This window comes from Scleropages formosus, chromosome 13 (assembly GCF_900964775.1).
Source record: "Scleropages formosus chromosome 13, fSclFor1.1, whole genome shotgun sequence".
In the NCBI taxonomy this organism is placed as follows: domain Eukaryota; kingdom Metazoa; phylum Chordata; class Actinopteri; order Osteoglossiformes; family Osteoglossidae; genus Scleropages; species Scleropages formosus.
Genome location: NC_041818.1, coordinates 18990141 through 19018086, shown reverse-complemented (window position 1 = coordinate 19018086; position 27946 = coordinate 18990141). Strand labels below are relative to the sequence as shown.

Genomic DNA, 27946 nt, shown 5'->3' with positions numbered 1-27946 from the left:
TGCTGTGAGGAGAGCCGAACCCCTTGTTCTGCTGCCCCGGGGAGGGCCAGGAGGAGGCGAATGGGATTTGAGAGGGACACTTCCCAAGGTCAGGGACCTCATGTTGTGAGTGCAAGGCTGTGCAACTCCTGCATGTGCAACAGGACAAGGGAGATCGTCATCACAGAAGTGACAAGAAACAATATCCATAGATTCCAACAGTGACACAGCGCCACCGCCCCACCCCCACCAGCTGCCCCCCCCCCCCTGCAGAGCACAGCGCTTGAGGAAAGGTGATCTGGGGGTATATTAACTCTTCTATGGGGTGGGGTTGTCCCCATGGGAGCATCCCTTCACTCAGCTGCTATTGATTTACTGCTTCTAGGGAATGGTAACCCTCTTCCCATCATGCACCAGCACACCCCACCCACACCCCTCGGCCTCTACTCCTCCCAGTATTTCGCCCTCTCCAAACAAACTATATTTGACACGGCGCCCTTTGCAGAAAACGGCCACAGCACAGAATGTTTCGAAGATCTACAAAAACATCAAGCAGAAATGGAAAGCGGCGTGCTCAAATTCCAGCTCGACCGGTTTGTGCCAAACCATGAAGGAAATGGAACGGATCCAATCAAAGCCTAGAATAAACTCAATTTCCGCTGTAGGTGACTGCTGCATTTCTTGACCTTTAGATACCATCAGCGAGAGGGATCTGCTGAAAGGCCCTTTCTCGTTAACGTCGCTGACCCTCACCGCCCCGGAACCACAGCATTCCCCCTAAGTTATTATAGCATCACGCCGAGTTTCCTTTGTAACACAAATGTTTCTCAGCCAAAACGATTACATAGAGTGCTTCAGCCCTTCCCCCGAACCACATTACAAATCGGAGTAGAGTGCAGGGATTTAGTCATTCCGGCTCATGGTGCAGAAAAACAGAATGACTCAATAGCAAGTCATCATGTCTCTGGCAAACAGCAGCATGGCTGAGGGTATCCCTCCTCATCCTCGCCGAGACAAGGAAGGGCTTCCTAGTGTGCGTCTCTGCACACATATCTTGTGCGTGTGTGCATTTGTGTGCCTTCCAGTTGTTTCCTTCGCGTCGAGCCGCTCCGCAACGTGGCTTCACGCCTCCTCCACCCCCTCTCCTCGCCTGCACCCCTGTGAAACGCGATGCAGCCGGGAGCGGGCCTAAATAGAACACAGTGAGAATTTAATAGTGTGATCGAGATACATAACAAGTGTCTGTCCTGCAGCATGAGGTCACCATGGGGGAATCTGCTGGCAGCGCCCGTAGAACAGTGGGAGAGTCGGTGTGTTGCTGCTATTTATTTTTCTGCAGCAGCATTCGTCAGACATCTGCAAAGAAGAACCTAAAAAACAGTCAGACAGAAATGGGAAGAGCCAGACAGACGGACAGACAGACAGACAGACAGACAGCTCCCCTCTTCTCAAATCTCTCTCGTGTGTGTCCTCACACACTCACAGACGCTCACGCACACACGATGACTCTCCAGTCCTGCCTTACTCATGCTCACAGTGACAACTCAGCACGATGACCGGAAAGGTCCTATTATGGCAGAATCAGCATCTCGTCCATCGCATCAACTATCACTCCGCAAAAATGTCACATCCTCGGTGCTGCTTCGCAAAAGGTTACAGCAAGCGGAGGGTCCGGCCAGCAACCCCACATGCGCAGCATCACGAGCGGCCTGAGAGCTTCGGAAATGTCAGGGCTTTCAGACGGTGCGAAAACCTGCTGGCCACGTTTATGTCTCGCCTAGTCTATGCTGCTGCGTAGCGCATCAGAGTGTTTTCTCACTACGGTGCACTCGGCAATGTGTGGGCATGCAGCTTCCCGCAGCACGTTCCTGAAGAGATCGTGCGTTTAATGGACCGCAGTGCACCCAGGTATTGTGGCCAATACATAGTACCACACAGGAAGAAGAGCTCTTATACGGTTAAGGTGCCACAATTTTGGCTGTCGGCAAATCAAAATTTTACGGCATTCAAAACAACACATACTCGCTCATACCCACACGCTCACGCACATGCAGAGTCGTATCAATAACCATACGCTTACAAACACGGTCTTTGAATCGTGGCCATACCTTCAATGAGAATATCTGAGCTCCGGAGCCTGGTCACTTTTTTGGATGCATGTTTGATCGCATGCATTTACAATGTTAAATTAGGTATTTACAAGCGGGAACAAAACGGACTTGAATAAAAATGTGGCACTTGGCAGAACCTTTGCCCAAAAGTAGCCCACAGTGGTGCAGTTCTTGTTGTTTTCCTGCAGTTATCGCTGATGATTTTCAACTTAATGAGATTTCCTACTGTGAGAATGCGCACTTCCCTTCAGTGTGGAAACAGGCATTGTTGGGCTTGTGCTTTGGCAGAAAGGTTGGGGGCTTCACTGTGTGTGAGGGTGAGAGGGAGGCTCCTCACATAGCGCCATACATTGGTTGAGCGGGTAGGCAGAGGAACAATACTGATTATAGGCGGAGGTGAGACAGGATGTTGGCACACATTGCAGCAACAGGATCTTCGCCTGCCTTTGCGTTCAAGTACCGCAACTTCCACCCTTAACCGAGGTGCAAAAACACTTGGTCCACTTGGTCCACTTGGTCCGAAAGAGCGCGTTCTGACTTTCACAAAAGGCCCCTTCCTTCTCACATATTCAGCGCAGCCCCACCTTTCCCAAGCCGTCCTCTTCAGCTCTCACTTTAAATGCATCCTCGTCAGGCTATCGGCCAAACGTTCAAACTCCGGTTCCACCGCTCCGCAAGCTCTTCTTAAGCCCCTATATTCTCCGTGCCTCTGCTCATTGAAGGATCTCAGGAAAATGGAAGGAAGTGTTTGTTTCGTTTCTGTTACGACACAAAATAAACTTGAAACCCTAATTCGTTATTTCCGTCACCGCGGCAAAGCCACAGAGGTCCTGGAACTGGAGTGTTGGTGAAAAGCCCACTGGACACAGTCCCGATGGAGACGCTACCATTGTACCTTTCGCACAAGGTGCTTAGTGTAAACTGATATGCCGAAAGCGTCCAGGTGCCTGAACGGGAGCTGTGTTTAACAGAAACCTGGGCAACTAAGAAATGTTGAGTGGAGGTGACACTGTTTTTATAAGGTTCAATCCCCGAACTCCCACGGAGCTCCTTGAAACCAGCGTTGGCCCCCAGGCCCTCCTTTGTGTCCATCCATGCATCCCCGGAAGCCACAATACAGAAAAAGCTCCCTCCGGGTTTAAGGGCTGTGAGCTGCGGCCCCTGGAATAGCAGCTGCGTGACCATGACTACACTGCACTATTTCTGTGGCCACTTGACATTGAGAACCTCAGTCTTTATGAGATTCTTCTATACAGACACTCGTGGTACGTTCTCTAGGTCTGAGACAACGAACGATACGCTCCAGGACTACGTTTGCAGAAACAAAGCTGATGTTTTTTGATATTTTGACATTTAATTTTTTTTTTGAGCATATAGACACATTTTATTTGCGTACTGCATTGAACAAATTGAAATCAATATTGGAGATATGCTCTCTCACACTTAATGGTTCTTCATATGGTATGAAACTCGACCACTGTTGCAAGTGCACCAAAACGTTACTCATATTTTTAAACGTTTTATCATGAGATGCTTGGCTTGTCACTTGCTTTTTTGGTTTTTATGAAGCTTTTAGCTATTTATCACACAAAAATATTCTCTGCGCACACCATACTGCACCATCTAACAATAAGAAATACATCAATGAAGTTTTTTTTATGGTTTATTACTATGTTACTATGTGACACTTTCATGTTTTCCTTGCCTTGGGGAAATTTGTGTTCAAGCCCTAAACCAAAGTTGGAAAATCTTGTCTTAATCAAATAATTTTCACAGCTTTCTTTTCAGAAAAATGCAGAGACTGCTCGGCATAAAGACGGCAGCCAACTATAAGCCATATTGCAAACCTACTGTCTTTCGGGAGAATAACATTTATTGCTGAAATTTCATTACAATTATAAAATGCCAAGATTAAATTCAGAATTTCAAATTCTAAATGTTATGTTTATATTTACAGTGTTTTTCTCTGAATAACCAGATTCTCACTTTGCAGTACATTATAAGCTTCTTGATATCCTTCTGAAAGTGTTCCTCTAAAGTCAGCAGTACTCAAGTAAGGCAATAAGTCAGGAAGTTTCCTCTTTAGTGGTCTTTTCCTAACATTACACATAGCTGCCATCGTCTTTTCTCGCCCGTGTTACAGATGGGTTCTTGTGGAAAGGGCATTCGTGGCATTCACTTTCTCTTCCTAACCCTGTCTCCTTGTGAGTAATGACAAAAACCACAAGAAAAACCACATCAAACAAACACACAGCTACCTGGCTGTACCCCGATGTTCCGCTAGTGCAAAAAAGTGACGTGATCCCATCCTTTTGCCTCTTGTCCTTTACTGGACCAGTCAGAGGTCTCAAGCTCTTATAAGGAAGTGACAGATGGTTTTGTACTCTGGCTGGAGAGTGACATCAGTTCAAATTTTAAGAGAAATCACAAGGCGGTGATTTAAGATAAAAGAATTAATGCGAAGACATGTATCTGAGCATTTTGTTCTGGCTTCCACTGTGCGGGAACTGTGTGCGTATATGCACATGAATGTCATTGTTTCTTTCTGGATCAACATGAGACAGAACAGTAGTATGAGCAAGTACATGCTCACCAAGTAGTAAACAGCAAGACAGGATACAGGTGTATGGAGAAGAGGAACGGCTGGAGTGGGGACAAGAGGGAGTGTGAACTTCAGTTTTTGGCATTAAAGCTTCTGAAATTACACCTTAAATACGTAAGAGTAAGGAGTTCTTTTTCCAACCCTCAAAGGGTTCTCTACACAGCTCCCTATCCTAAATTTCAATGACATTGTAGGTTGATTGTGGATCAGATCTTAGACAATTTAGAAATCTCCATGGGACTGTCAGCTCAGCAGGTATTTGCACTCATATGTTGGAGTAGTGGAACAGAACATTCAGTCTTGGGCGAGCTAAACTATGTAAAATCCGTCGCTGCACTTCTCATCATACATTGACTCCTGTTCTTTTTTCAAAATGCCAAGTTATACTGACATGCAGAATAAAGAAACCTTCAGGAATTTCTTTGAATTCTTTTTCTTACAGCCATCTCTTCAAAACAAAACTCCAGTTTTAGATGTTTTTGCCTCATTTTATGAAAATTCATTCACATTTCATGTGTCAGACAGTGAAGTTAACACTGAGCACGTAACACTGCTGACCGAACAGAAGACATTACACACCATTTTGTGATGAAACATCTTGGTTGTGGAGTTGTTGCACACTTCACACATGCTGCAATGTAACATACACATATATAGTGCTATAGAACCTGATGACATGTGGTAGATGATTGTTGAAATATCATTTGGGCACAGAGGCTTAAATAAAAACCAAACCAACATGGAAATTTCAACAGGATGACTGGCATACCACGTCTGACCAATAATTATGGTTCACTGAACTTAAAGATTAGCCAACAGAAGCAGGAAAGAGGGGAAAAAAAAAAAAAAAAAAACCCGCAAGAATACAGTTGTTCACCTGTTAGAATGTACATTGGTTGACCTTATGCTTATTCCTGCTTCCCTCCCCTCCCTCCCCCCAATAAATAGACTTAATATGAAACCCCCCAAAATTCTCAATCTTGATCTGACAGTGCAACTGAATTGAATGCATTTTATATACACATCTGAATAAATATCACTATAGATAAATAAATAAATTAAAAGACTATTGTAAATAACTTGCAGTACACAAAATGACAAAAGGGTCTGGAAAGCTGATTTAAAAAAAAAAAAAAAAAAAAAACCCACACATGCACACAACACAACACTGGGGGTTTCGGAAGAAAAGTCCCTCGTGCCAAAGGATTCCATTTCTCAGGCTTTAACACAAGTTTCTATAGCAATTTGAGAAGCATAACAAAACACTTCATCCATTTCTGCCTCTACAGAGTCCCTCTCACTGAAATTCAGTCCACGCCACCTTTTCCAGTCGATGTTCCAGTTTGACATATGGCTTGTCTTGATTGGCTCACAGGCTTGCATTTAAGTCAACAACTTCCCCAGTATATCCCTCTGTCCGTCCGTCCATCCATCCATCCATCCATCCTTCCACCTCACTGTTCCTCTGTCTGCCTGTCAGCCCACAAGGGACAGTCCCATAACCCAGACATATTCAGCATCTACTTCTGCCACATCCTCTGCTCCTCTTCTGGGCTTGGCTGTTCACTTTATTTTTGAGGTAGAAGTTCCTTTTTTTTGGCTGAAATGCAGAATGCAGAATGTCATTGAACCTTAAATCCCCAGCAAGGCCTCTCAACATGAACCAAACGCAGCAACTTTTATGACTTTTCCTGTTCATTTCAGGATAAACGAGTCTTGTTGTCCTTCCAGTTCATTTCATTTGCAGATCGCAAATTCCATATAAGCCAATGTAAGGTGCAGTGTCTGCTCACCATTGACTCTTGCTCTTCAATGCTGTGGCACCGTCCCTAGCTTGACCTTCTCTTCATTCTCCACATCATATGCGCCTCTCTTGTGGTACCTAGAGAGACAGGTTTCTTATTTAACTAAAACTGGCATAATTTAACCATGCTCGTTCAGGTACACATGACCATTCTACAGTACCAGGTTCACTTCAGAAATACCCGACTGAGTGTACACAATATTGCCTGCGATATCAGTTAACTCTGATCCACAAACTCTACCTGAAGGTTCACTTACCTAATTGCCAGGAGAATGGCAATGATGGTCAGACACAGCGAGGACAGCACCACCGCCATCACAGCTAGGGCTGTTGTCCGGTCGTAATTTCCTGGATTTGTCCCCACTGGCAAGCTCAGTGTGTGGCATCGTTCTCCAATGTATCCTGCATTGCACCTGTAGGGAGAGGGAATGGTGAGACCAATGCCACTGAGACAGCCTCAAATCTCTGTAGACCATTAGCTATGGTCTTCTCAGCATCTAGTTGAACTGTCTTTGACAAAAGACATTTAAACACTCCAGATAAAGAGCTAGGTTAGGAACATTTTCGTCATAATCTACTTTCTACAAAGCAATACTACGCATACAGAGTCCTGAAAATCCAACAAATTTGTCAGACTTCATTTAACTCAAGATCTTATGCTCCCAAATACTAGGACGGACTATTAATTCACCGTTTAAAGCAGTAAATGTGTCACTATCAACTTCTGATGCAGAGAATGTATCTTAGCCAATAAAAAAAAAAAATAAAAATAAACAGTGTTATTCAGTCTCAGAGTAATGTGTGGTAAAACAAGCCAACACACCAACCACTCTGGTCTATCTGAGTAGCAAAAGCTCTCCCCTTCCCATTAGCATAACAGGAAGGAGGAAACTGGAAGTACTTACACACAAGTGGGTGTACGCAGTTCCTTGTGGTAGCGGCAGGTGCCGTGGATGCAAAAGGACTTGTACTTCCTAAGACAAGGGTCCCTCTTCTTGCCCTTGCCTTTTCCTTTGCTCCTCTTCCTGCCCAGCCCCCTGCTTTTTGTCACATTGTTCCTCGCTGCTTCCAGTATCGCAGTCGGGTCTTTGGGTTTGCTGGAATGAGCCACTGTGGCAAGGAGACAAGAGTCACACATGGTTCAAATGTGTCCAACACCACATTAACATTACATAGTAGTAATAATGGTTAACAAATCAGTCCTGAAACTTCTAGTTCCTGCAACAGTTTTCCAGCCTCCTTTTGAAAGGAGAAAAGTGTTTATTATTATTTATATAATGGTATTTTGCAAACTCCCTTTTTATGCATTTTCCCCCACTTACAGCCCATGTCCAAGACAAGGACAAAACACTGCACATCAGACAAAATTAATGAAGTGCATCAACTATTCACAAACCATTACTTTGACAAATAAAGGAGTGCATAGAGTTTTACATCTAAACACACTTCATTAAAATACACTGACAGGTAATTCAAAGACAGACATACATGGTTCCATTTAAAAACCTGGCAATCTGCAGTACCTTTGGGTAGATAAACTTCGTCAACACCGGAGGCATAATCTTCATACTCCTGTTCTTCATCCTCATTGCCATAGTAGTCATCCTCTTCATCATAGTGTACGTACTCTGTGATGCCCTCTGCTACACTCTCGCTCTGGGATCGCCGCAAGTCAATCACAGTGGTCTGACCAGGCTTGGCGCTCTCGTACCTGTCGATGGAGGCGCCACAAGCCAATCTGGACACAACTGGAAGACAAAACACCACAGCAGCGTCATTTCCTTATTGATCCCAAGCAGATACCCGGCTTATTACAGCTCCTCTATCAGAGGAACAACAAATTAAAGGGTTCTTCAGAACAGGACAACAAGCCGGGACACCGAGATCAGAGCAGTCTTCACACCTGTCCAAAACACCCTGGAACACCAGCGCTTCACCTGAGCTCACCGGTAAGCAGGCAAATCAAGTATCTGACACCCAGTTCTGTAGTAGTGGAGCTAGTTTCAGGTTTTAATAGCTTTTCTGTTCCCAAGCATCAGGCACTTAGTGGTTTATTTAAACCACAGCTATTTTACTGAACCAGGAGTGGTCTAATAAGGTGGTCACTCAGTGCATTTCAGATTAATAAACTAGACTTTATAATACATTTCCACTACAAAACACATTTTTGAAACCTGGAATTTTTTTTTTTTAAACCAAGAAATTCGTAAATGAATACACTTTATTATTTTTATTTATTTTATTTATATCTGTTACTGAAGTCGCACCACTTACAGTAGATCGTGTAAGAGTCCAGAGAGACACGGGAAATACAGACACTAGACAAAAAGTGCTGGAATACACAGGAATAAAACGCCGCTCTTACCCAAAGCCTGGAAGACCAGCAGAATTATTCTAAAGACGTGCATCTCTTCAAACTTCAAGGCCAGCAAAAAGCTTACAATAAAAATATTTAGTTAAAAAATAAAAAAAAAAAAGGATGATAAATCCCTGCGTTAAGGCGCGGACGGTGGGCCCTTATTATAACGTTCTTACAACGTTATTGGCCACAGGAGCGTGTTTCACCGGGACAGGCGCTCCGGCCGCCGTGTCGCGCTCGTACAGCCAGCCGACAGGGGGGATCGCGCAAAAAAGCGCCGAAGCCCCGTCGGCGCGCATTTAAATACACGAGAGGGAAGAGCCCGCCCCCTCCGCTGTGTCCCGCGCGCGCCGTTTGCGGGACCCGCCCATCAGCCCCAACGGGACCTTGAGAAGGAAGGAGGGAAGAAGGGAAGGAGGGAAGGTCCGGTAGCGGGCTGGGAAAACGACATTCTCGTAATAGTCACTATATAGTGCAGTGCAAATACATACAGTCCACGCAGAACGTTGTCCTCGTCACGTCATTCGACGCAAATTCAACTTAAATGGTGTACAGGCAACTTGACGGTTCTTGGCACAGCGCGCTTACCACCTTCGTAAGGTACTTCAGCGGGCGCGGGATTTCAACCTGCCTGGTTCCTCTGCAGGACGAGGCAGCCGTTCTGTCAACGACACTACAGGACAGTACAGGTTCCAAACATACGGACCAACGCGAACCTCCGCGCCCCATCACATTTAAAAGTCTAGTGCTTCTCTCAGCTCTTCAGTCTCGCATACAAATGAAATAACAGTATTTTTTTTTTTTTTGGGAAATAGACTAGTAGTACTCGGTGTAAAAGAATTAATTTATTCGGTGTATAATAGTTACCGTCTACGAGTAAGCAAGTAATTAGTCGTTGATTCGGCAACTGCTGCAACATTACATTAATGTAGGTTCAGCAAATGACAATAGGTAACGAACACTACAAAGTTTGAGCACTTCTAAGTATACAGCATACAAATGACGGATCAATCTGTGACCGCCATCGGGAGAGTGAAGTTGCGAGAGAAATGCGAACTGTAGCGTCACCTAGTGACAAAACATCAATTCGCGGTCCTGCAGATCGATTGATCGCGCCTGGCTTCTGTTCCGCGTCGTCACGTGCGACTGCTCCGGTCTGCCGTTACAAGTTGTGTTTGGAGAGATGGCGGAGGAAGACAGGGAAGCGCGTACGGCCGCAGGTCAGGCGGCGGGCCACGAGCCCGGGGATGAGGCACGAGTCGGCGTTTCGGACGAAACCGCGGACGGAGGAGCGGAGGGCACGGCGAGCGACCCCGCGGAGGCGCCGCCGAAGGACAGACTCGGTCTCAGGCCGCCCCCGGAGGGCGGCTGGTCGGCCCCCATCCTGTCGTTCGCACGCCGAGCCACGGAGACGCTGAGCGGAGGAACCGGCGGCTACGGGCAGGTGCTGAGAAACGCGGTGTCTGGTCAGGGTTCGGGTTCGAGTCCCGTTCTGGCTCCTGGTCCGAGTGGCCCGCCCGGGAAACAGCGCCTCCCTACGGCAGACGGTGATGGCACGAACAGCCAAACCCCTGGTAGGGACTCCAGTGATTGGATCAAGGGGTTGGGGGCGTTTCTAAAGCGCCACTTCACTTCTATCACGTCCCTGTTCCGCAGTGCTTTGGTTTGGAAACCTTACACTAACATTGGAATCAAGTATCAGTTTAAATGTGTCCCTTTCATGGCCTCTCTCTGTACTGAAACGTCGTGAAGTTTTGGAACTGACCCCAGCCACACTTCCCCATTTCAAGAGCGACGCCTAATGTGCGCAGCAGGGGGCGCACTGGTTAAGGACCTGGAGCTGGAGGCACGGACGGACGTGGGTCGTCTGGATTATAGCGAGAGCAGCAAGAGGCTTTGTAGAGCAGAGGGTGCAGATCGGTGGGGTTGTACACTTTTTCTCAGTTTTGGGATTGTTGTATAAATTTCCATAGTATGGAAAGTGCAAGTTGGCCTAAGAAATGCAAAAGCCCCTTAATGCTGCCTTGGGACAGGACCGTGACTGTAGGACACGTCTCACTTGGTTCTTTACGTGCGTGTACGTGTTTTGCTGTACCGAGCTGTCCCTCGCTAAATTAGTAAGCCCTGAGTATTAGGCCTTTGCCGGTACCGCTTTTTGGTAGAATGTACTTCTACGTTGATTGTTACGTTGTTGTTTCCTAAACTAAAACTTGCCAGAATTTCAATTCCCCAGCATTTTTAAGTTTTGTAAGGGATGGGTTTGGAATTATTTCGTTACAGTGTGTGTCGGTGTGTCTGGCTCTGCAGGACTCGGAAGAGACTCGATGGCAGTAGAACGTTCCAACCTGCTCAGCATGATGAAGCTTAGCGTGAAGGTCCTGATCCAGTCAACACTGGGCCTGGGCCGTTCGTTGGACTCGGACTACCCACCGCTGCAGCAGTTCTTTGTGGTTCTGGAACACTGCCTCAAGCACGGCCTGAAAGGTGAGGCAGCAGGTGGAGCGGGAGCAGTTGAGCTTCCTTACCTGCAGAAAGTGATACTGCTCGTTTGGTTTGCGCTTGTAGTTCTGACTCCTGCCCTGTTCCCCCCCCCCCCCCCCCCCCATCTGTGTGTCTGGACAGTGAGGAAGAGCTTCATTGGACAGAATAAATCCATTTGGGGCCCACTGGAGCTGGTGGAGAAACTGTGCCCCGAATCGGCTGACATTGCGACTAGTGCACGGGACATGCCGGGGATCAAGTGGGTACATCTGTGGTCTCCCTGTTTGTTCTGCAGTTTTGAGGGTTTAGAGTGACTGAGAAGACCTGGGTTTGTCATGTAATGGTAATGGTGCTTCGGCTGTTGATTTTGACTTTTGATCTACAATGGTTGATGGGTGATGTGTGAATGTGACATTATTGGTAAATTCCCCATCCATCCGGTGTCCCCCCTCAGGACTGGCCTGGGCAGGGCACGAGCATGGCTGCACTTGGCTCTCATGCAGAAGAAGGTGTCTGACTACATGAAGGCTCTTCTGGATCGACGGGATCTGCTCAGGTGGGATGTCTGTTTATGCATATCTCGCTGCGTTCTTGAAGACTGGACACTGAAGTGTTTTTATTGATTTACGTATCAATCTGTAAATCAGCCAAAAGCAATATAGTTCTTCTTTCCTTCTCCGTGAACATTTTGTCCCAACTCTCTCAGCGAGTTCTATGACCCTGGAGCCCTCATGATGGAAGAGGAAGGGACAGTGATTGTGGGGATGTTGGTGGGGCTCAACGTCATCGACGCAAATCTCTGTGTGAAAGGAGAGGACCTCGATACTCAGGTTGGCTCTGCTTGCAAGCTTTGTGACTCTACAGATCATCCTAGTTTGTGAAACTTTGCATGGTTTTTCTGGACTACTTAGTAGTGGTCTTGTAAGGCAGAAGCGGGAGCTGATGTGATGTCTTACTCCTCTGTCTCACCAGGTAGCAGTCATTGACTTCTCACTGTACCTGAAGGACCCCCAGAGCAATGAGAGCCCCAAGGAGTGAGTGACTAATGCACCATACACTGCACCATGCATTACCTTGCCCCGTACACCCCATTCGTAACACTATGTCTGGCCTCTGACAGTGATGGGAAGATGACTGCCATTTTGGACCAGAAGCACTATATTGAGGAGCTCAACCGTCATTTAAGGTTGTTACCTTAATGTGTTGTACCTGAATGTTTTCAGATTAATGTGTTTGCACCCACTCCTCTTTAGTGGTTATCCTTTAGTGATGGTGTGGGTTTGTGTCTGCAGCTGCACGGTAACGGACTTGCAGGCTAAGATGGACTCGTTGGAAAAGACAAACTCAAAGCTCATTGAGGAGGTCAGGCTTGCGTGCCAATTTTTTTTTTTGTCTAAATGAGCTGACTTCAACTGAAAAAGTGTGCTCTAAATGAGCTGCTGAACCCAACAGATGTTCTTATCTTCTGTAGCTGTCTGCTGCAACGGATCGGATAAATGCCCTGAAAGAAGAGCAGGAGCAACTGAAGCTGGAGAACCTGTCTATTCTTCAGAGAAGCAAGCAGAAGCAGGAGGTAGTGCACACCCAGAGTACCTTCACACACCATGTCAGGTGGAGTGGTTAAGGACAACAGGAGGAATTACCAAGCGCTGTGTTTCTTCCTCCAGGTGACACAACAGGACAACGAAGTGGAGCTGGAGACATACAGACAATCCCGGCAAGGACTTGATGAGATGTACAAAGAAGTGTGGAAGCAGTATAAGGAGGAGAAACGGATCCGCCAGGTCACCCAGTTGCAGTTCTCATTCCCCCTGTAAAATGTCCCATACTTCATTTTTGTTCCCACTCTTTCTTTGGTCTTCCTTGTCCTCCACTTAATCTCTACGTGGAGCTTTTTAACAGATTTCCTGCATATTTCATGTGCACACAGGAGCTTCAGAAGGAGCTGGAGCTGCAGGTAGGCTTGAAGCAGGAGATGGAGGTGGCCATGAAGCTGCTGGAGAAAGATACCCACGAGAAACAGGACACGTTGGCTGCTCTGCGCCAACAGTTGGATCAGGTCAAGAGCCTCAACCTCCAGATGTTCCACAAGACACAGGTAGAGCCAACTGGAAGAGGAGGTTGGAACTAGACAGGAGGTTGATTGGCAGGACTTTGTAGTTGCTACATGAAGGAAATGGCTCCATGGAGCTGATGAGGGCTCTGGAGGGTGGTGGATCTCATGTGGCATGATTCTGTTCCTATGTGGCCGGTTCCTTTGGCCTTTCACATCGCTTCAATCTCTGTAGGACGCAGATAGAATCGTACAGCGGAAAGACGAAGAGGTTCAGCAGCTTGAGGGACGGATGAGCCACATGATGACAGCCATGAAGGAGCTGGAGGAGAGGTGACCGCTGTGGGTAGGGGCAAGAGCATCCATCACTATATCAGGTGTGTGGCATGCATTTTAACAAAACTCTTTTTCCTGTTAGACTGCAGGCCTCTGAACGCACACGCAAACAGGCTGACAAGAAGGAGAGAGACGTACGGCTCGAGCTTGAGGGGCGAATTGATGCCTTGCAGAAGCAGCTTGGAGATTTGGACAAATTGAGGTGCAGCGACATGTAGAATCTGTAGAATGCAGTCAGTATGCTTGTGTATCCCCCTGTGCACATGCTGCATCTCTTCCTTTTTGCCTGTTTGCCCAGGCTGGGTCTAGAGTCAGACCTGCGCAGCGAGAAAGAGCAGCGGCAGAGTATGCAGAAGGAGCTCCGGAGAGAGCAGGACAACAGCACAGAGCTGCGCACGCAACTGCAGCAGCTGCAGGGTCTGCAGAAGGTGCGCTACCCTTGTGTGGGGAGCAGATTACTAAGTAGCTCGTCTGTCTGCGCAGATCATAATATCTGTCTCTGTGCAGGAGTTACAGGACCTCCGGGAGGAAAAGAAGCAACTGCAGCGGACGTGTGAAGAGCAGGAGCAAGCACTTCAGGAGATGGGTCTGCACCTCAGCCAGTAAGGTCACCCCCCCCCCCCCCAACCCCCTTCTTTTCCATCTGTCGAGTCTAATTCACCCCTTCCTTTAGAGATGTCAATGATATATATTTTTTTCTAATTTAGATTAAACTTTTTTCTTTTGCCCCCTTCTTTTCTTTTTTATTCTTCACCTGAATGGTGCTCTTCTCCTCTTTTGTAGATCCAAACTGAAAATGGAGGATTTCAAGGAAGTCAACAAAGCCCTGAAGGTAGGAACAATGATATTGCTATTATGTCAAGGTGAACAGGGTATTGGCACCACTTGTACCATGGGGGCCCTGAGTGTGGAGAAAACCCACCAGTCACCTTAGAAACATGTTTGTGTATCAGGGCCATGCCTGGCTGAAAGATGATGAGGCCACTCAGTGCAAGCAGTGTCAGAAGGAGTTCTCCATTGCCCGCAGGAAGGTATATTGCCGTACAGACATCCTGGCATTCATGTTACAGGTGTTTTGTCACACCTCAGCGGTGTAATGACTTTACATCTTTTGTCCGCTATCCTTCGTAGCACCATTGCCGGAACTGCGGAGACATCTACTGCAGCCAGTGCTCTAGCAATGAGCTGGCCCTGCCCTCGTACCCAAGACCTGTCCGAGTCTGTGACACCTGCCACACACTACTGTTGCAGAGAAGCTCCTCCACCGGGTCCTGACCAATGACACCTGTGCCCAATCATACACAGATATACATACTCCTACAGAGGGTATCATGGGACACACACTTGTCTGCGTAATCTTGAACGTTGAAACGGGGAGGAAGACGAGCTCATTATAATGTGCACCACGCAGAAATGTCCTGCTAGCATCAGAACAACCATTCGCTACCATGTTACAAGCAGGAAAAAGGGGATAATTTTCTTATAGCTTTATAGAAAACTAATTGATCAATAGCATTTCAGGCTCATCTAATCATTAGACACATCTGGCATCTACTTTAAGGGGAAATGGTCTGGTTATCTTTATACTAATATGCTTTATTGGAAATAATTTTGTCGTTCCGTTTAAATTCTCTGACCTGAACTAATTCTATGGCAGTTTAATTATGTGCTACTGTGCAAGTTCATGGGGGTGTCAGAGTGGTTCTCAGGACTGTTAGAAAGGCTGAATCTGTCTTTTTGCCCCCATAGTACAGTTCTTGTGCCTTTGAAAATCATCTAAAATCAGCTTTTTCAAATTGATTTTTATAAGATTAATAGATTATAATTCCAGTGGAAATAAAATATTTCAAATCCTATATAAAATATATTGTTTTAATGAATTAAGTCCAGTGCATTCTGCACTTGAGAGATTTTGCAGGCCCTTTGCTATTCTACGTGCTTCGATGAGCTTTGGTTTTGCAGGTTTTCAGACTGCCTGTGGGCTGATTTAGGTTAACTGTCAGGAATTACATCGACCAGGGGAGAGTTTATCAGAGACCTTGGAAACCTGTGCAAGATGTTTCGCGCAGCTGCACTGTAATGTAAATGTTTATGCATATAGTTTGTGTATATACTTAAAGTGAATGTGGAAAGCATACATGATGCAGATTGTATACATTTAAATTGTATGTACTACAAAAATGCTGTAAGAGGAAAAAAGTCACATAAATTCCCTTTTAAGACAACTGAGATGGAACCCTGGTTTCTATAAAAAAGACTGGTTATGATGACCCAACTTGAAATAAGTAGATCACGATTTTAAAAGCTTTTTCCTACAAATTAGAGCTCACAGATGCAACATAAATGTTTAAACCACCTGAAGTCAGTATTTTGGCATAGAAGCTTGTAAAGCAAGCAGTTACATACCAGCAAGACGGCTGAAAATTATCACTGGCTGTTTTAACGTTAGAATGACTGCCAAATGTGGTGTGATCACTTGTCAAATATTTACTTCAAATTTTGACGCAAACGTTTTTCAAAACATATTCACTACCTTTAAATAACTGGTGCGAAAACCGTAACAGCCAGGAGCTAAAAATGTGTATTTTAAATCTGTATCCTTACCTGTTGAGTTACAGTATTTGTTGTAATTTTAGTTCTAATCAAAGCCATTTTCAGAACGGTTACGCATGCTCTGACCACTTTTCTATTATACATTTTATATGCCACAGTTACTGAAGGTACTTGTGTAGAAATAAAGCCTTTCTGATCAATGTCTCTACATACTGAATGCATTTTTGCCACTCCTTTTTGTTTAGCTGATATCCTTATCTAGAGTGAGTTGTAAGGTTACAGCAGATGCCATAGTAAGAATCATGACCTTGCAATCGAAACACACAGATTTGAGTCCCAGGTACTACTGTAGTACCCTTACAAGGTATTTATTATGAAATGATATGGTAAACAGTTGTAGGTACTCCAGCTCTTAGATTTAGACATTCAAGAAATTTTCAAAGAACACTTTACAGCTTGTTCTTAAATGCATTTTCCTTTGTCTATTTCACCTATGAGGAATTTATTGCACAGGAAATGCAACCTAAATGCACTCAGGACAGAATAATTCTAAGGACATCTGTATTTAGCTTTTAATGATTGTAAATCCAAAGTCACTACCACACAATCAAGTTAGGAACAGAAAATTTCACCTTTGTAAGCTGAGGAGCCGGTGCAAGTTATTTTACAGAACTAGCATTTTAAGTCGATTTGAAGAAAAGTATCTAAGTAACAGCAAACCGTGCAACTCCTGATCCAAGTTATGGTGACACCATCCAGACTACTGCAGCTCTCTCCTGTCTGGCTTTCCAGCCTTTACCATCAAATCTCTCTAGTTGATACAGAATGCTGCTCCACAAGATATCTGACCTGCTGAAGCGTTCCAATGTATCACCCCTCCTCGTCTCTGCATTGGCTTCCTGTAGCCGCCCGGATCAAATTCATTTTCTACTTTCATAAAATCAGAGTTCAGGGTTGTGGGCAGACTCATGTTGTAAATGTCCCTCTCAGAGCTGCTGAATCTGCCTACATTTAAAAAGGGTCTGAAAACTCAAATTTCAGAAGTCACAGCTCCCATCTCATATACACTCTGGCTGTGGGCTACAAAACTAAACAGATCTGCTCCCCGATATCTCCAAGACCTGACTACTATGGACCACTCATTACACCCTAACCAGACTGCTACACTCCATCTATGCCCGCTTCACAGTCCCATGCACAAAAGGTCTGAAATCAAAAGCGCAAAGATTTCCGGTTCTGGATTCGATGTTGCGGAACGACCAGCTCCTCTCACTCAGAACTGCTGAAGTGTTCCGCATTAAAGAGGGATCTCAAAACTAACCTTTAGACTTCATGGCTCCCATGTCTTGTAAGTGCTTGATAAACATGTACGTGTTTGTTTAGTAATTTTTCAATTATTTGTCTAACAGAAACGCCCAGATCGCACCTACTCATATAATGTATGCTGGTTTACATGGTGCTGTGTGACGAACACAAATTGCACAGATACATCTAAAGTTCTCTTCTTCATGTAACAGACTTTGTACTGCTCTCAAGATGTATGTTGCTTTGGACAAAAGTATCTTAAATGAATAAATCTTAAGTCTGAATCAACCAGAAAACCACTGAATGTAACATTTATTTCTCTGCAATGAAGGAACCACAAAATAAAATGACAGTACAGTGGCAGGAAAGAGCCATCTATCAAACCAGGAAAACAGATTTAACACATTCAGATACATCCCATCCTCACTTTTTTCTTAAAAAAAGAAACTCAAAAACATGCTTTTACAATATAAAATTGCAGGTTCACAAGAAATTACTCCAAGGTCTTAGTCTTCAAGGGGTAAAACAGCTGAACGTACTTGGAGCTAAATAATGCAAGTATTTCTATGTTGACTATTTAAAATGAGAGCTAGTTAATGTGCTCAGAGGATGGGGACTAACAGTCTCTCCAGTGGTGGACAGACAGAGACTGCCCTCAAGCAGCCAAAAGTACACACCACCTGTCACTTGTAATAAGAGTGGATATATTAAAAAAAGGAAGGAAGAAAAAGAAAACGCTGTCCAGTATGACCCTGCCGAGGAAATCCGAGGTCACCCTCACACTCTCCATGTTCCCCTGCCTCTTGACTTCATAACCCTACACTATAGAATCCTAGCTGAAAGACACCCCCAACCCAGGCCAAAATAAGAACACTTTAATCCTCAGTAATGTTGTCCCCCCAGAGTCCAAAAATTAAATCATAATAATCCCTCCCACCCCATGCACATCTACATCCCCCACCCTGCCCCCATGCTCATGCCGCTATTCAGGCCGTTCATTCCCATGGACCCTCGGCTGCCGCTGCCGTAGTAGCTGCTACTCATTCCGCTCTGATTACCTGACAGGAGAGAGAAATGCACATAATAAGACCCTCAAGCTCTCAATCACGCATTCTGCAAGACGTCCAAAGAAAAGTGTGCAAGTTTGCTATCCAGCCAATACACAAGGAAGTGTTTGCTATTATTCTATCACCTTTCCAATATTATTTTACCCCTTCATGTTTTACTCAAGGGCTGCACTTGGGACCTGTACTTGTAGCCTTCAGGTTACACATCCATATGCACAACCGTTGTGCTGCCTCATTGGATTGTGCATAGCTACACAGGAGAAGGTATCCTGCCAAAGCCCAAAATCCTGCCCCCAGGGAGCTGACACTCACTGTAGTCACTGTACCCGCCCATGCTGGTCTGGCTGCTGTAGCCCCCACTGTAGCTGGTGCTCATCTGCTGGCTGCTGGGCCCGTAGGATGACTGGTTGGCTGTGGGGAAGAGGAGAATTGCATTAGATTAGGAGGTAGTAAAAACACCCACGGCTTCCTGTACCCTTTTGTGCACACAGCTTCGCTACCTTCAGTCAATGTACCCCTGCAAACGAAGGGCGTCTTACCCATGGCCCCCATCATTTGATTTCCATAGTTCCCGTTATTGCCCCCTGTGGTGGAATTGAGGAAGAGTTCCACATAGCGGTGCTCTATGGGACAGAGGAATCACAGAAAATGTTGATCTACTCGTAACTCGCAGCTCAGCAGCCTCGCTGACCATAAACCGGTCAAGCAAAGCCCAAGATCAACTCACGCATGTGAGCTTTGTCCTTAGACATGGCAGCCACGGCATCCTCATGTGTAGCGAACTCCACATCGGCCTCCCCCGTCACCCGTCCATCAGGGCCGATCTCTATGTGCACCCGCACTGGGTTCAGTGGTGAGAAGAACTGCAGGGTGGATGAGAAGAGGTTCTTCTACAGGTGCTGACATGATCTACTGCTGATTTGTGTGTGCGCATATCCCTCAGTTACTTTAACAAAATCGCAATGAGTTCAGGGTTGTGGGTGGACTCACGTTGTAAATGTCCGTCTCCGTCGCTCGGTACGGGAGCCCCCTCATGTGCACGCAGTGGCCAGTGGTGCTTTGAAAGCCAGACCCTCCGTCACCATAGCGACCATCCGATACACCTACATGAAGTTAAGGGAGAAGGTGTGACCACCGGTTAGCTTCCTCAAGCACAGGGAAAACTTTGTTAAAATCCTAGGATCCTCTTTCTGTTGCCTGCACAAGTCTAAATATACACAAGTACACAGGTAAGCCTGACCGATTACTTTGACTGTGCGGCTAAAGAGTGGTTACTGGAAGGCATGAGTGACAGGAAGAAGGGTTAACATGCCTTCAGCAACTCGTCCGAACCGCTGACAATCATAGCCTTCACTGAAGTCATCGTAACTATCATAGCCTGCAAGACAAGAGGCGCATGCTGAGCTAATGACAGAAACACCACCGCACAATTCGGAAACGCAAACTCTAACCCTAAGTCTGACTGTGTCGAGCGCCTGTGATAGTCTTCCTCCCACCCTAGAAGTCAGCTGGGGCGCTCAATTCCTCTGGCCTTTGACACGTCTCCTTTAAGGGATGATGTAAGGCAAAGAGAAAATACGCTAAGAGACCCCCAGCAGACTCACCTCCGCCGTAGCCCCCACGTCGCATCCTGTCGAAGGACCCGCCCCGGCCCGTGCTGCTGTATCCGCGCCCACCCCCGGGGCGGTCATAGGGGCCGGGTCGCTGCACACCCATGCCTTTCCGCGAGGGTTCGTAATGAGTCCGCACCTCCGCACGGCTGCTTTTGAAAATCTCCACATACCTGAGAGCACAGAGAGAAAAATGCTGGGACAACTCGCTGTGTATTCGGCAGACAGACAGCAATCAGTCCTTTGTGTGGTCATCAATACTGGTGACTCTCAGCTGGCCAGTGTGTGATTTACAGAGGTCAGCTCACAAAGGCATTGTGGGCCAGAACAGCCTTTGTGTTTTAAATTACAATTCTGTACATTTGTGGCTTTGGGAAAAAGTGCAAAGTCTTAGATCACTATCCTTTATATTTCAAAAATAAAATATCAAAAGCACAACTTTTCTTATGGTTGCCTCGGAAACCCTAAACATTGGAGTGATGGTGATGTGTGTGAGTGAGACCCCCTGCATCGTGGGACCCGGTTCACCTGGGCCAACTCAGTGAGACCTGAGACTGGGGGGGGGGGGGGGGTCCAATGCGCCTCTGGGTGCTTAACCTCAATATGTTGACTGTGTGTTCCTAGGGATTAGTGCTGAGCGACCAGCATCACTGAAAAAAACCTGTCATTTCTCCATTTACGAAATGACTTGAACTTTTCTGAAGGACTGATCTACATTATGCACCTGATCAAGGATGGCAAATGTATATATTTTAACTGTGTCATTCAGTCAATAAACAGTTTGAAAACGGCTGAAAGAGAACAAGCACTTTACCTTAGTTTCCCACCAGACCTTTTCTCCTTGAATAAGCAGGGTCATTTATTATAGCCTTTAATCCCTCTCCTTAGAAAAAGGGCGATCGCTCAGCACTAATCAGCAAGACTACATTCCATATGGATTAAACATCAATATTTTTAATCCAGTGTTATGAAATGTGCCTGTGTGCATGTGTAAATTCACAAATGACACACGCTGAGTTGGTGTGTAGATGTTGCTGCATCAGATCATTGTCGTAGGTGTGCACCATAAGAAAAGGAACGTATCTGACCAACGGACCAACCAACCGACCATCCCCACCTGTGCCCTATTCTTTCCTTGTGTTTCTTTAGAGCCTTTTCAGCTATATCCTGTGAAGCAAACTGCACGAAGGCCTCCCCCGTACTCCTCCCCTGGAAGTCCACTGGCAATGTTATCCCATTTGGCACGATTTCCAACCCTTCAACCCAAGGACAGATAAACCCCAGCGGGGGACACATTAAATCACATGCCCAAGCACAACTTTCTCTTCCTATAAATGCTACTCTTCTGTAAAATAAAACACTCAATGCATTACACACACCAGATGAGTTTGGCTTTTCTGCGATCAATTACTTACAGGTGTTTCATTTCTTGGAAATATTATAAAAGGATCATTAAAAAAAAAACGTAAAAAGGCTATACATGTTCACAACTGCTTCTGACAAAATGACAACATCAGGAACACTTCATTGATCGTTTATCTACACACTAAACTTAATATGGGGCCAATCTAATGAGGTGAAGTGTGGACAAAGTGGGGGACATAGAAAGGAAAAGTAAAGAGTGAGGCAAGGAGCATGGTTACAGTACAGGGGCAGCTGGGAAGGGAAAGTGGTTTTAAGGGTCACTGCAAGCACAGTGTCAAGAACATATTTATTCAACCCTCCAGTGGGCTCATAGAGTGTCAGTGTTTAGAGTAGTAACACCGTAGGAACTAAAGTTAGGAAATGGGACAGGGCTCTGGGTGCTGAACGTGTTCCAGGTTTCTCTGGTGTTCATTTTCTTTAGTGTAAAGAAACAGAACAGAGCACTCTACAAAAATAAACTAAATTGAACAGAACTGAAAAAAGCACAATTTTCCACCCTTCCAGCAAAGCACTGAGCTCTTAAGAGCCAGAGGGGGGGACAGGCACGGCGCAAACACACCTGAGAAGAACTGAACGATCTCCTCCTTGCTGCAGCCGAAGGGAAGCCCACGCAGCCGCACCAGCCCATCGCCGGCTGTTTCCGGGCAGTTGGGACCCGTGTGCTTCAGGACCCAGTCCATTTCCACACTGTTGGACTTGAACACTGGGGTACGAAAAACATGGCTGGCATTAGCACCTGTAGCTATACCACACTATTCTCGTTGCTGTTGGGTAACGATGCGTACCTTCTACATATCTGTGACCCATGGTCTCTCGGTCCTTCTTCACCGCAATCTTCAAGTCCTCCTCAGACTCCAGCTCCACGAAAGCCTCTCCACTGGGACGGCCCTCACGCGTGTAGGTAAAGTGGATGTTCGTGCCATTGTTGGCAATTTTACAGTCTAGAAAGTGGGAGAAAGAGAAGGTTACACACTGAGTCTTGTAATGTCTATGTCCAATGAGCCATGTCAGTGCAAAGATGTGTACTATGCCCATCCTGGGAAGGATCACAACATGGACTTTTTTTTTTTTTTAAAAATACCTGAGAAAAATCTTTGAACTTCATCCACAGAACAAGACCAGGGTAGCCCTCGCACACGTACCACAAATCCTTCTCCATCAGCCATCGCAAAACCAAAAATCTGGATTGGTCGGAAAAAGAGGTTAGACATGTAAATTTTAAAATAAGCAATACCGCTTTCAATCCTGGATCAGATATGTGAAGAAGGATACACAATACAGGTACAACAGGTGAGGTACTCATCACCTCGAATCTGAAGATCACCACTTAAAACCCAACTCCTGCTATAGTACCTTTGATCAAAGTTTGACACTAAGAATACACTGCTGGATAAATGGGGAGATCACTTCTTTGTGAATGCAAGTGTCAGATAAAAGACTAAAGAGTATAAATATTCAGTATTATGTACTATGACAGGCCTGTGTTTTGGGGATTTACATTATATTTATTCATTTAGCTGATGCTTTTCTTCAAAGAGACTCCCAATGCTAAGGTTACAATTATTTACCCATTCATACTGCTGGGTAATTTCACTGGAGCGTTTTAGGGTAAGTACCTTACTCAAGGGTACTACAGCCAGAGGTGGGGATCGAACCTGTGACCTTAGGGTCCAAACCCAGTAACTGTAACCACTACGCTACCAACTGTCCCCCAATGGATTAGGAACAACCGTCTATGATCGATGCAGATGGCGATGCTCCTTCAACATGAGTCATTAACTTAAGAGCAGATATTACATGAAAGGGACAGCTGGTATGTAGTGGTTAGAGTTACTGCTTTTGGATCCGAAGTTTGCTTGTTTGATTCCCACCTCCAGCTATAGTACCCTTGGCTTGAGGCAAGGTTACCTACTTTGAGTGCCTTCATTCATGCCTTCTAATTGAAGCGTCTTGGGTCACGTGACGCGGCCGCCTGCCCTCGCGAGCCGTTTCTACCAGTGCCGTTACTGAGTCTAGTGGTGTTAATGCTGACCTGCAGCTCTTTTAGTTCAACTAGAGCTACTCACCGTCAGTGGAGACGCGGCCCGATGTCATGCGATGATGGTGGGCTTTTCTTTCAATTCACGCCTCTGCGTAAAGAGATTTTTTTTCTTTTCTTTTTTTTTTTTTTTTAAATACACAGCTGGGTAATTTTCCTGGAGCAACTTAAAGTAGGCGTCTCCACTGACGGCGAGTAGCTCTAGTTGATCTTCAAGAGCTGCAGGTCAACATTAGCACCACTAGACTCAGTAACGGCACTGGTAGAAACGGCTCGCGAGGGCAGGCGGCCGCGTCACGTGACCCGAGACGAGCGCTCCACTGTCGGTTACAAAACGCTTCCATTAGATGACACGAATAAAGGCACTCAAACTCAAAGTCGATATATTTTCCTGCAGTTGTTGCCAAATGGTAGGATTTAGGAACCCCTCTTCCCCCCTACCCCTACCCAAAGCGGTGATAATCGGACGCATGTTTTCCAAGCGCTCGCCGGCCCGGCCTGCAGACATTTTATTTCGTTGTCTGTGAACATAGCAACATCACGCTCACGGGTTCACAACATATCGCGCTCACGAGTCACTCACTGAGCAAATGGACACCGATACACGCGGTGGCGATTTCCCCACGTCAGTAGTTAGCAATCCGCATTTATTTATTTCTGTGAATAATTTTACATTTCCAGAGAAGAAAAAAAAAAAAAAAAAAACTAAGGCCGCGTTCGTGTCCGCCTCCACATAATTTCATAAACGAGACCAGGCCTGGAGCGCGTGCGCAGCTCGATAGATACCTTAATAAGTAGATCTCGCCTAAAGTAAAATATTCTGGGTGGGTAAGAGAAGAAGAGCAATAACAACAAAAGAAAATCGGTAATGATACGTACCTTACAACAGCGGTAGCGGTCACTCTGCGTCGCACTCCGAGCCCTGGCCTCGCTGTTCACGCCCAAAGAATGACGCCACAGCCCTTCTTGCCCCGCCCTCCCGCGACCAGTGCTGGTGGCTCGTGCTTCCGGCTCGCGAAGGTTTTCAGCACGTGTTGCGCGGTTGCGTAACTGAAAGCGTCGTCGCCCTGTACTAGTAATTTAGCAATGTAACAGTTCGTACGAAAAACAAGGCGCGTACTCTTTCGGTTATATGCTTTTCTATGTCAGAACATCAGTAACTCATCGAGTCCTCATGAAAAGGTATGATAATAGATGTAAGTAACCGCATGACACAAGTAAGTAGCACATTTATACAAGGTACTACTTAGTTATTTAATAATTTATTCAAAAATAATTCAGCAGGGAGAATCATCATCATGTGCGAAAAGAAGGTAAGTGTAACCTTATAGCAGCAATACTAGTCGAGAGCGTGATTAGTATCCAGTGCTGCTAATCCAGTGCACATGATCACTTAGTCACCAGGAAGTACTGCCACAGAAACTGCGGAGTTGAGTGAGTCTGGAGCATTTAGATCTATGTCACCACAGCACTCCAAACGCCGTATAGCGTGTGATCTGTGGTAATCTCAGAGAAGTCTTTGTTCCTCTTCATCTGCCTAGAAAAGATTAGGAAGTTACTTCCAGGAAAAAAAAAAAAAAAAAAAAGAGTCCACCATTCCACAGAAAAGTTGTTGACAAATTGGGTACACTCATGACACTTGCTAATCTACCCCAGAGTTTGTATTCCAATAAACATCACATTAGGCTATATGTTGCTCAGCAAAGCTGTACTCAAAAGGTGCATTCAGGGATCTACAGGTCTCTGCCAACAGTGTAAATGTTAACAGTTCACAACTCCACCATTGAAGACCGAACAAGTACGGCTTTCGAGGAAGTGTGGCTAGAAGAAAACTCTTTCTTTTCAAAAAAACATTGCAGCATGACTTGCGTTTGCAAAATTGCGACTGAAAGATGACAACATTGTTCTCTGAAAGGACGCAACCAAAGTTGGCCAGTTTAGCTGTAATGGACAACCGTGTTTTGCAGAAACAAAACATACTATGTCGCCATAAAAATCCCATACCAGCAGTTGAGCGTGGTGCTGATGGTGGTGGGGTGATCATTAAGGGCTTCTTTGGAGCCATGGAACATAGATGCGAATCAATTATGAGTTCACCATGAATTCCTCCATTCCTTATGATCCCAAGTATACCTGTAAATTCAAATGGGTTTTGGAGTGGCCAAATCAAAGTTCAGATCTCAGACCCATTCGGATATTATGGTGAGATCTTAAGAGAGCTGTGCATGAAATGAATGGCTTCAAATGTCATTGAGCCGAAGCAAAAAAGTAAGGAGTATTGGGCAATAATTCCTCCAATGTGATGTAAGATGCTGATAAACTTATTCAGCGTTATCGCTGCTGAAAGGGGTTTTACAAGCTGTTGAATCATGGGATGCACTAACCTTTGCTGCACATGGCTTGCTTGTGTTGTTTTTTTTTTTTTGGTTGTGTAAAAAAAGTTTAAATGAAAAAGTAAAATCTTCTATGTGTTATTTTGCCACATGAGGCTAGGTTGATCTACTGTTAGGACTTTGAACGAACGAACGAAGGAGCTTTATTGCCAAGTATGTTCACACATACAAGGAATTTGTCTTGGTGACAGGAACTACCACAGCACAGACAGACAGAGTGACAGTGACAAGACACAGATGAGAAGATAGAATATGTGAATAAAGGATAAAAAATATTTAAAAGTATAAAGTACACAATATACAAAAAAAAATAGTCACTAGACATTATATGTATGTACAGGTATGTTCTATACAAATGCAAGGGAGTGTGAGTAAGAGATACGATGTGATAGATATAATTATAAATAGCGTTGTGTATTGCACTGGTTTACTCTCTAGGGAGGATTTAGCTGTTCATGAGGTAGATGGCCTGAGGAAAGAAACTTTTCTTGTGCCTGGCTGTCCTGGTGCTCGGTGTTCTGTAGCGCCAGCCAGATGGCAAAGGTTCGAAGAGGAAGTGGCCTGGATGTGAGGGGTCTAGAATGATTTTGCTAGCCCTTTTACTGACTCTGGACGAGTGCAGTTCTCGGAGAGCTGGGGGGGGTGTGCCGATGATTCTTCCAGCAGTCCGAACGATCTGCTGTAATCTTCTGATGTCTGATTTCATAGCTGAGCTGAACCAGACAGCTATAGAGGCACAGAGGACAGACTGGATGACTGCGGAGTAGAATTGCATCAGTAGCTCCTGTGGCAGGTTGAACTTCCTCAGCTGGCGAAGGAAGTACAACCTCTGCTAGGCCTTCTTCACAATGGAGTCTATGTGGAGCTCCTACTTCAGGTCCTGTGAGATGGTGGTGCCCAGGAACCTGAATGACTCCACTGTTGCCACAGTGCTGTTTATGATGGTGAGTGGGGATAATGCTGATGTGAGGACTAGATAAGTGTTAGGTGTGTCCTAATATGTATAACATTAGAACTGAAAAGGTATGAACTGTATTTTGTTTTTCCATATCAGAGTAAAAGTGTATCAACACAGAAGAGCCTAACAGGGGTCTGCAGTCCTGGTCCTGGTCACCTACGTGTGCTGGTTTCTGTTTCACCTGCCACAACAGGTCGTTTGCAGCTGAATCAAAAAGTTCATGTCAAATATTCAAGCAATTGATTTTCTTTTTTCGATAGGATCAAAGTCTTTGGCAAACTGTTGTTGGTGGCCTACAAACCACCCAAGGTGATGAGCAAAACTAACCTTTCTCTTTTTCTGCCTTTAATTGTTACTACCATACAGTATATTTAAGTATACTGTGCATGTAAAAGACTCCAGAATTTATTAATCATTATATACAAAAGTATCTGTGGTTGAGACTGACACTCACATGGAAATTGATATGAATTGTTTTAACTGGGGGTCATTTTGTTTATGGATCTCCATAAATGCGTCATGAACGGAGTATTTTTTTAATATACTTTGAATGGTTTGTATTTCTGGTCATTGTATAGCTTATGCAGCCTGATACATTGTTTCTTTCTCTCTCTATCACTGATATACTTACTGTATGACATAAACCTGTACTGGACCACCGTACTGACCTTCACTGTGTGCATAGGCGTTTGGATCATGAGCGTCCACTGTGTGGCAGTCTCCTGCTAGTGATAGTGAAATGAAATTCCTGCTATAAAAAGCTTTGCCCTGATGGGACACCTAGAAATAGCAGTATTTCATTAATGTAATTAAGGCATTTTCTAGTATTGGAAGCATCAAAATTTCAAATTTGGCTTTTGGTTTGGTGCACA

At 45.3% G+C, this 27946-nt stretch overlaps 3 protein-coding genes across 6 annotated transcripts; 1 reads left to right on the top strand and 2 right to left on the bottom strand.

Annotated features, from left to right (window-relative positions):
- Positions 1 to 6485: 6485 nt before the first annotated feature.
- LOC108936859 (proheparin-binding EGF-like growth factor) lies at positions 6486 to 9142 on the bottom strand. Its single transcript, XM_018756492.2, has 5 exons — positions 8862 to 9142; positions 8020 to 8244; positions 7402 to 7606; positions 6754 to 6909; positions 6486 to 6574 (listed from the first exon to the last, which is right to left on the bottom strand). Exons 1-5 carry the CDS (start codon positions 8902 to 8904, stop codon positions 6502 to 6504), a joined length of 702 nt encoding a protein of 233 aa, XP_018612008.2. The 5' UTR covers positions 8905 to 9142; the 3' UTR covers positions 6486 to 6501.
- A 143-nt stretch (positions 9143 to 9285) lies between these two features.
- Positions 9286 to 16452, top strand: rufy1 (RUN and FYVE domain containing 1). 2 transcript variants are annotated; one of them, XM_018756490.2, is made up of 18 exons: positions 9286 to 9455; positions 11163 to 11339; positions 11478 to 11595; positions 11791 to 11892; positions 12043 to 12166; positions 12309 to 12370; positions 12457 to 12522; positions 12629 to 12698; positions 12808 to 12909; positions 13004 to 13120; positions 13267 to 13434; positions 13625 to 13722; positions 13808 to 13927; positions 14024 to 14153; positions 14233 to 14327; positions 14509 to 14557; positions 14679 to 14756; positions 14857 to 16452. In XM_018756490.2, the coding sequence occupies exons 2-18, from the start codon at positions 11180 to 11182 to the stop codon at positions 14998 to 15000; spliced, it is 1803 nt and encodes a 600-aa protein (XP_018612006.1). In that variant the 5' UTR covers positions 9286 to 9455; positions 11163 to 11179; the 3' UTR covers positions 15001 to 16452. The 2 variants fall into 2 exon arrangements, with proteins under 2 accessions (XP_018612006.1, XP_018612007.2); XM_018756491.2 differs by lacking the exon at positions 9286 to 9455 and adding an exon at positions 9474 to 10429.
- Positions 16453 to 18024: 1572 nt separating this feature from the next.
- On the bottom strand, positions 18025 to 24698 carry LOC108936868 (heterogeneous nuclear ribonucleoprotein H-like). Of its 3 annotated transcripts, none has more exons than XM_029257527.1 (12): positions 24603 to 24698; positions 22767 to 22866; positions 22471 to 22626; positions 22245 to 22388; positions 21378 to 21516; positions 20255 to 20433; positions 19963 to 20028; positions 19641 to 19753; positions 19378 to 19513; positions 19190 to 19273; positions 18963 to 19061; positions 18025 to 18641 (listed from the first exon to the last, which is right to left on the bottom strand). In XM_029257527.1, the coding sequence occupies exons 2-12, from the start codon at positions 22849 to 22851 to the stop codon at positions 18532 to 18534; spliced, it is 1311 nt and encodes a 436-aa protein (XP_029113360.1). In that variant the 5' UTR covers positions 22852 to 22866; positions 24603 to 24698; the 3' UTR covers positions 18025 to 18531. The 3 variants fall into 3 exon arrangements, with proteins under 3 accessions (XP_029113360.1, XP_018612022.2, XP_029113361.1); XM_029257528.1 differs by having other exon boundaries at positions 18573 to 18645; XM_018756506.2 differs by lacking the exon at positions 19963 to 20028.
- Positions 24699 to 27946: the final 3248 nt, after the last annotated feature.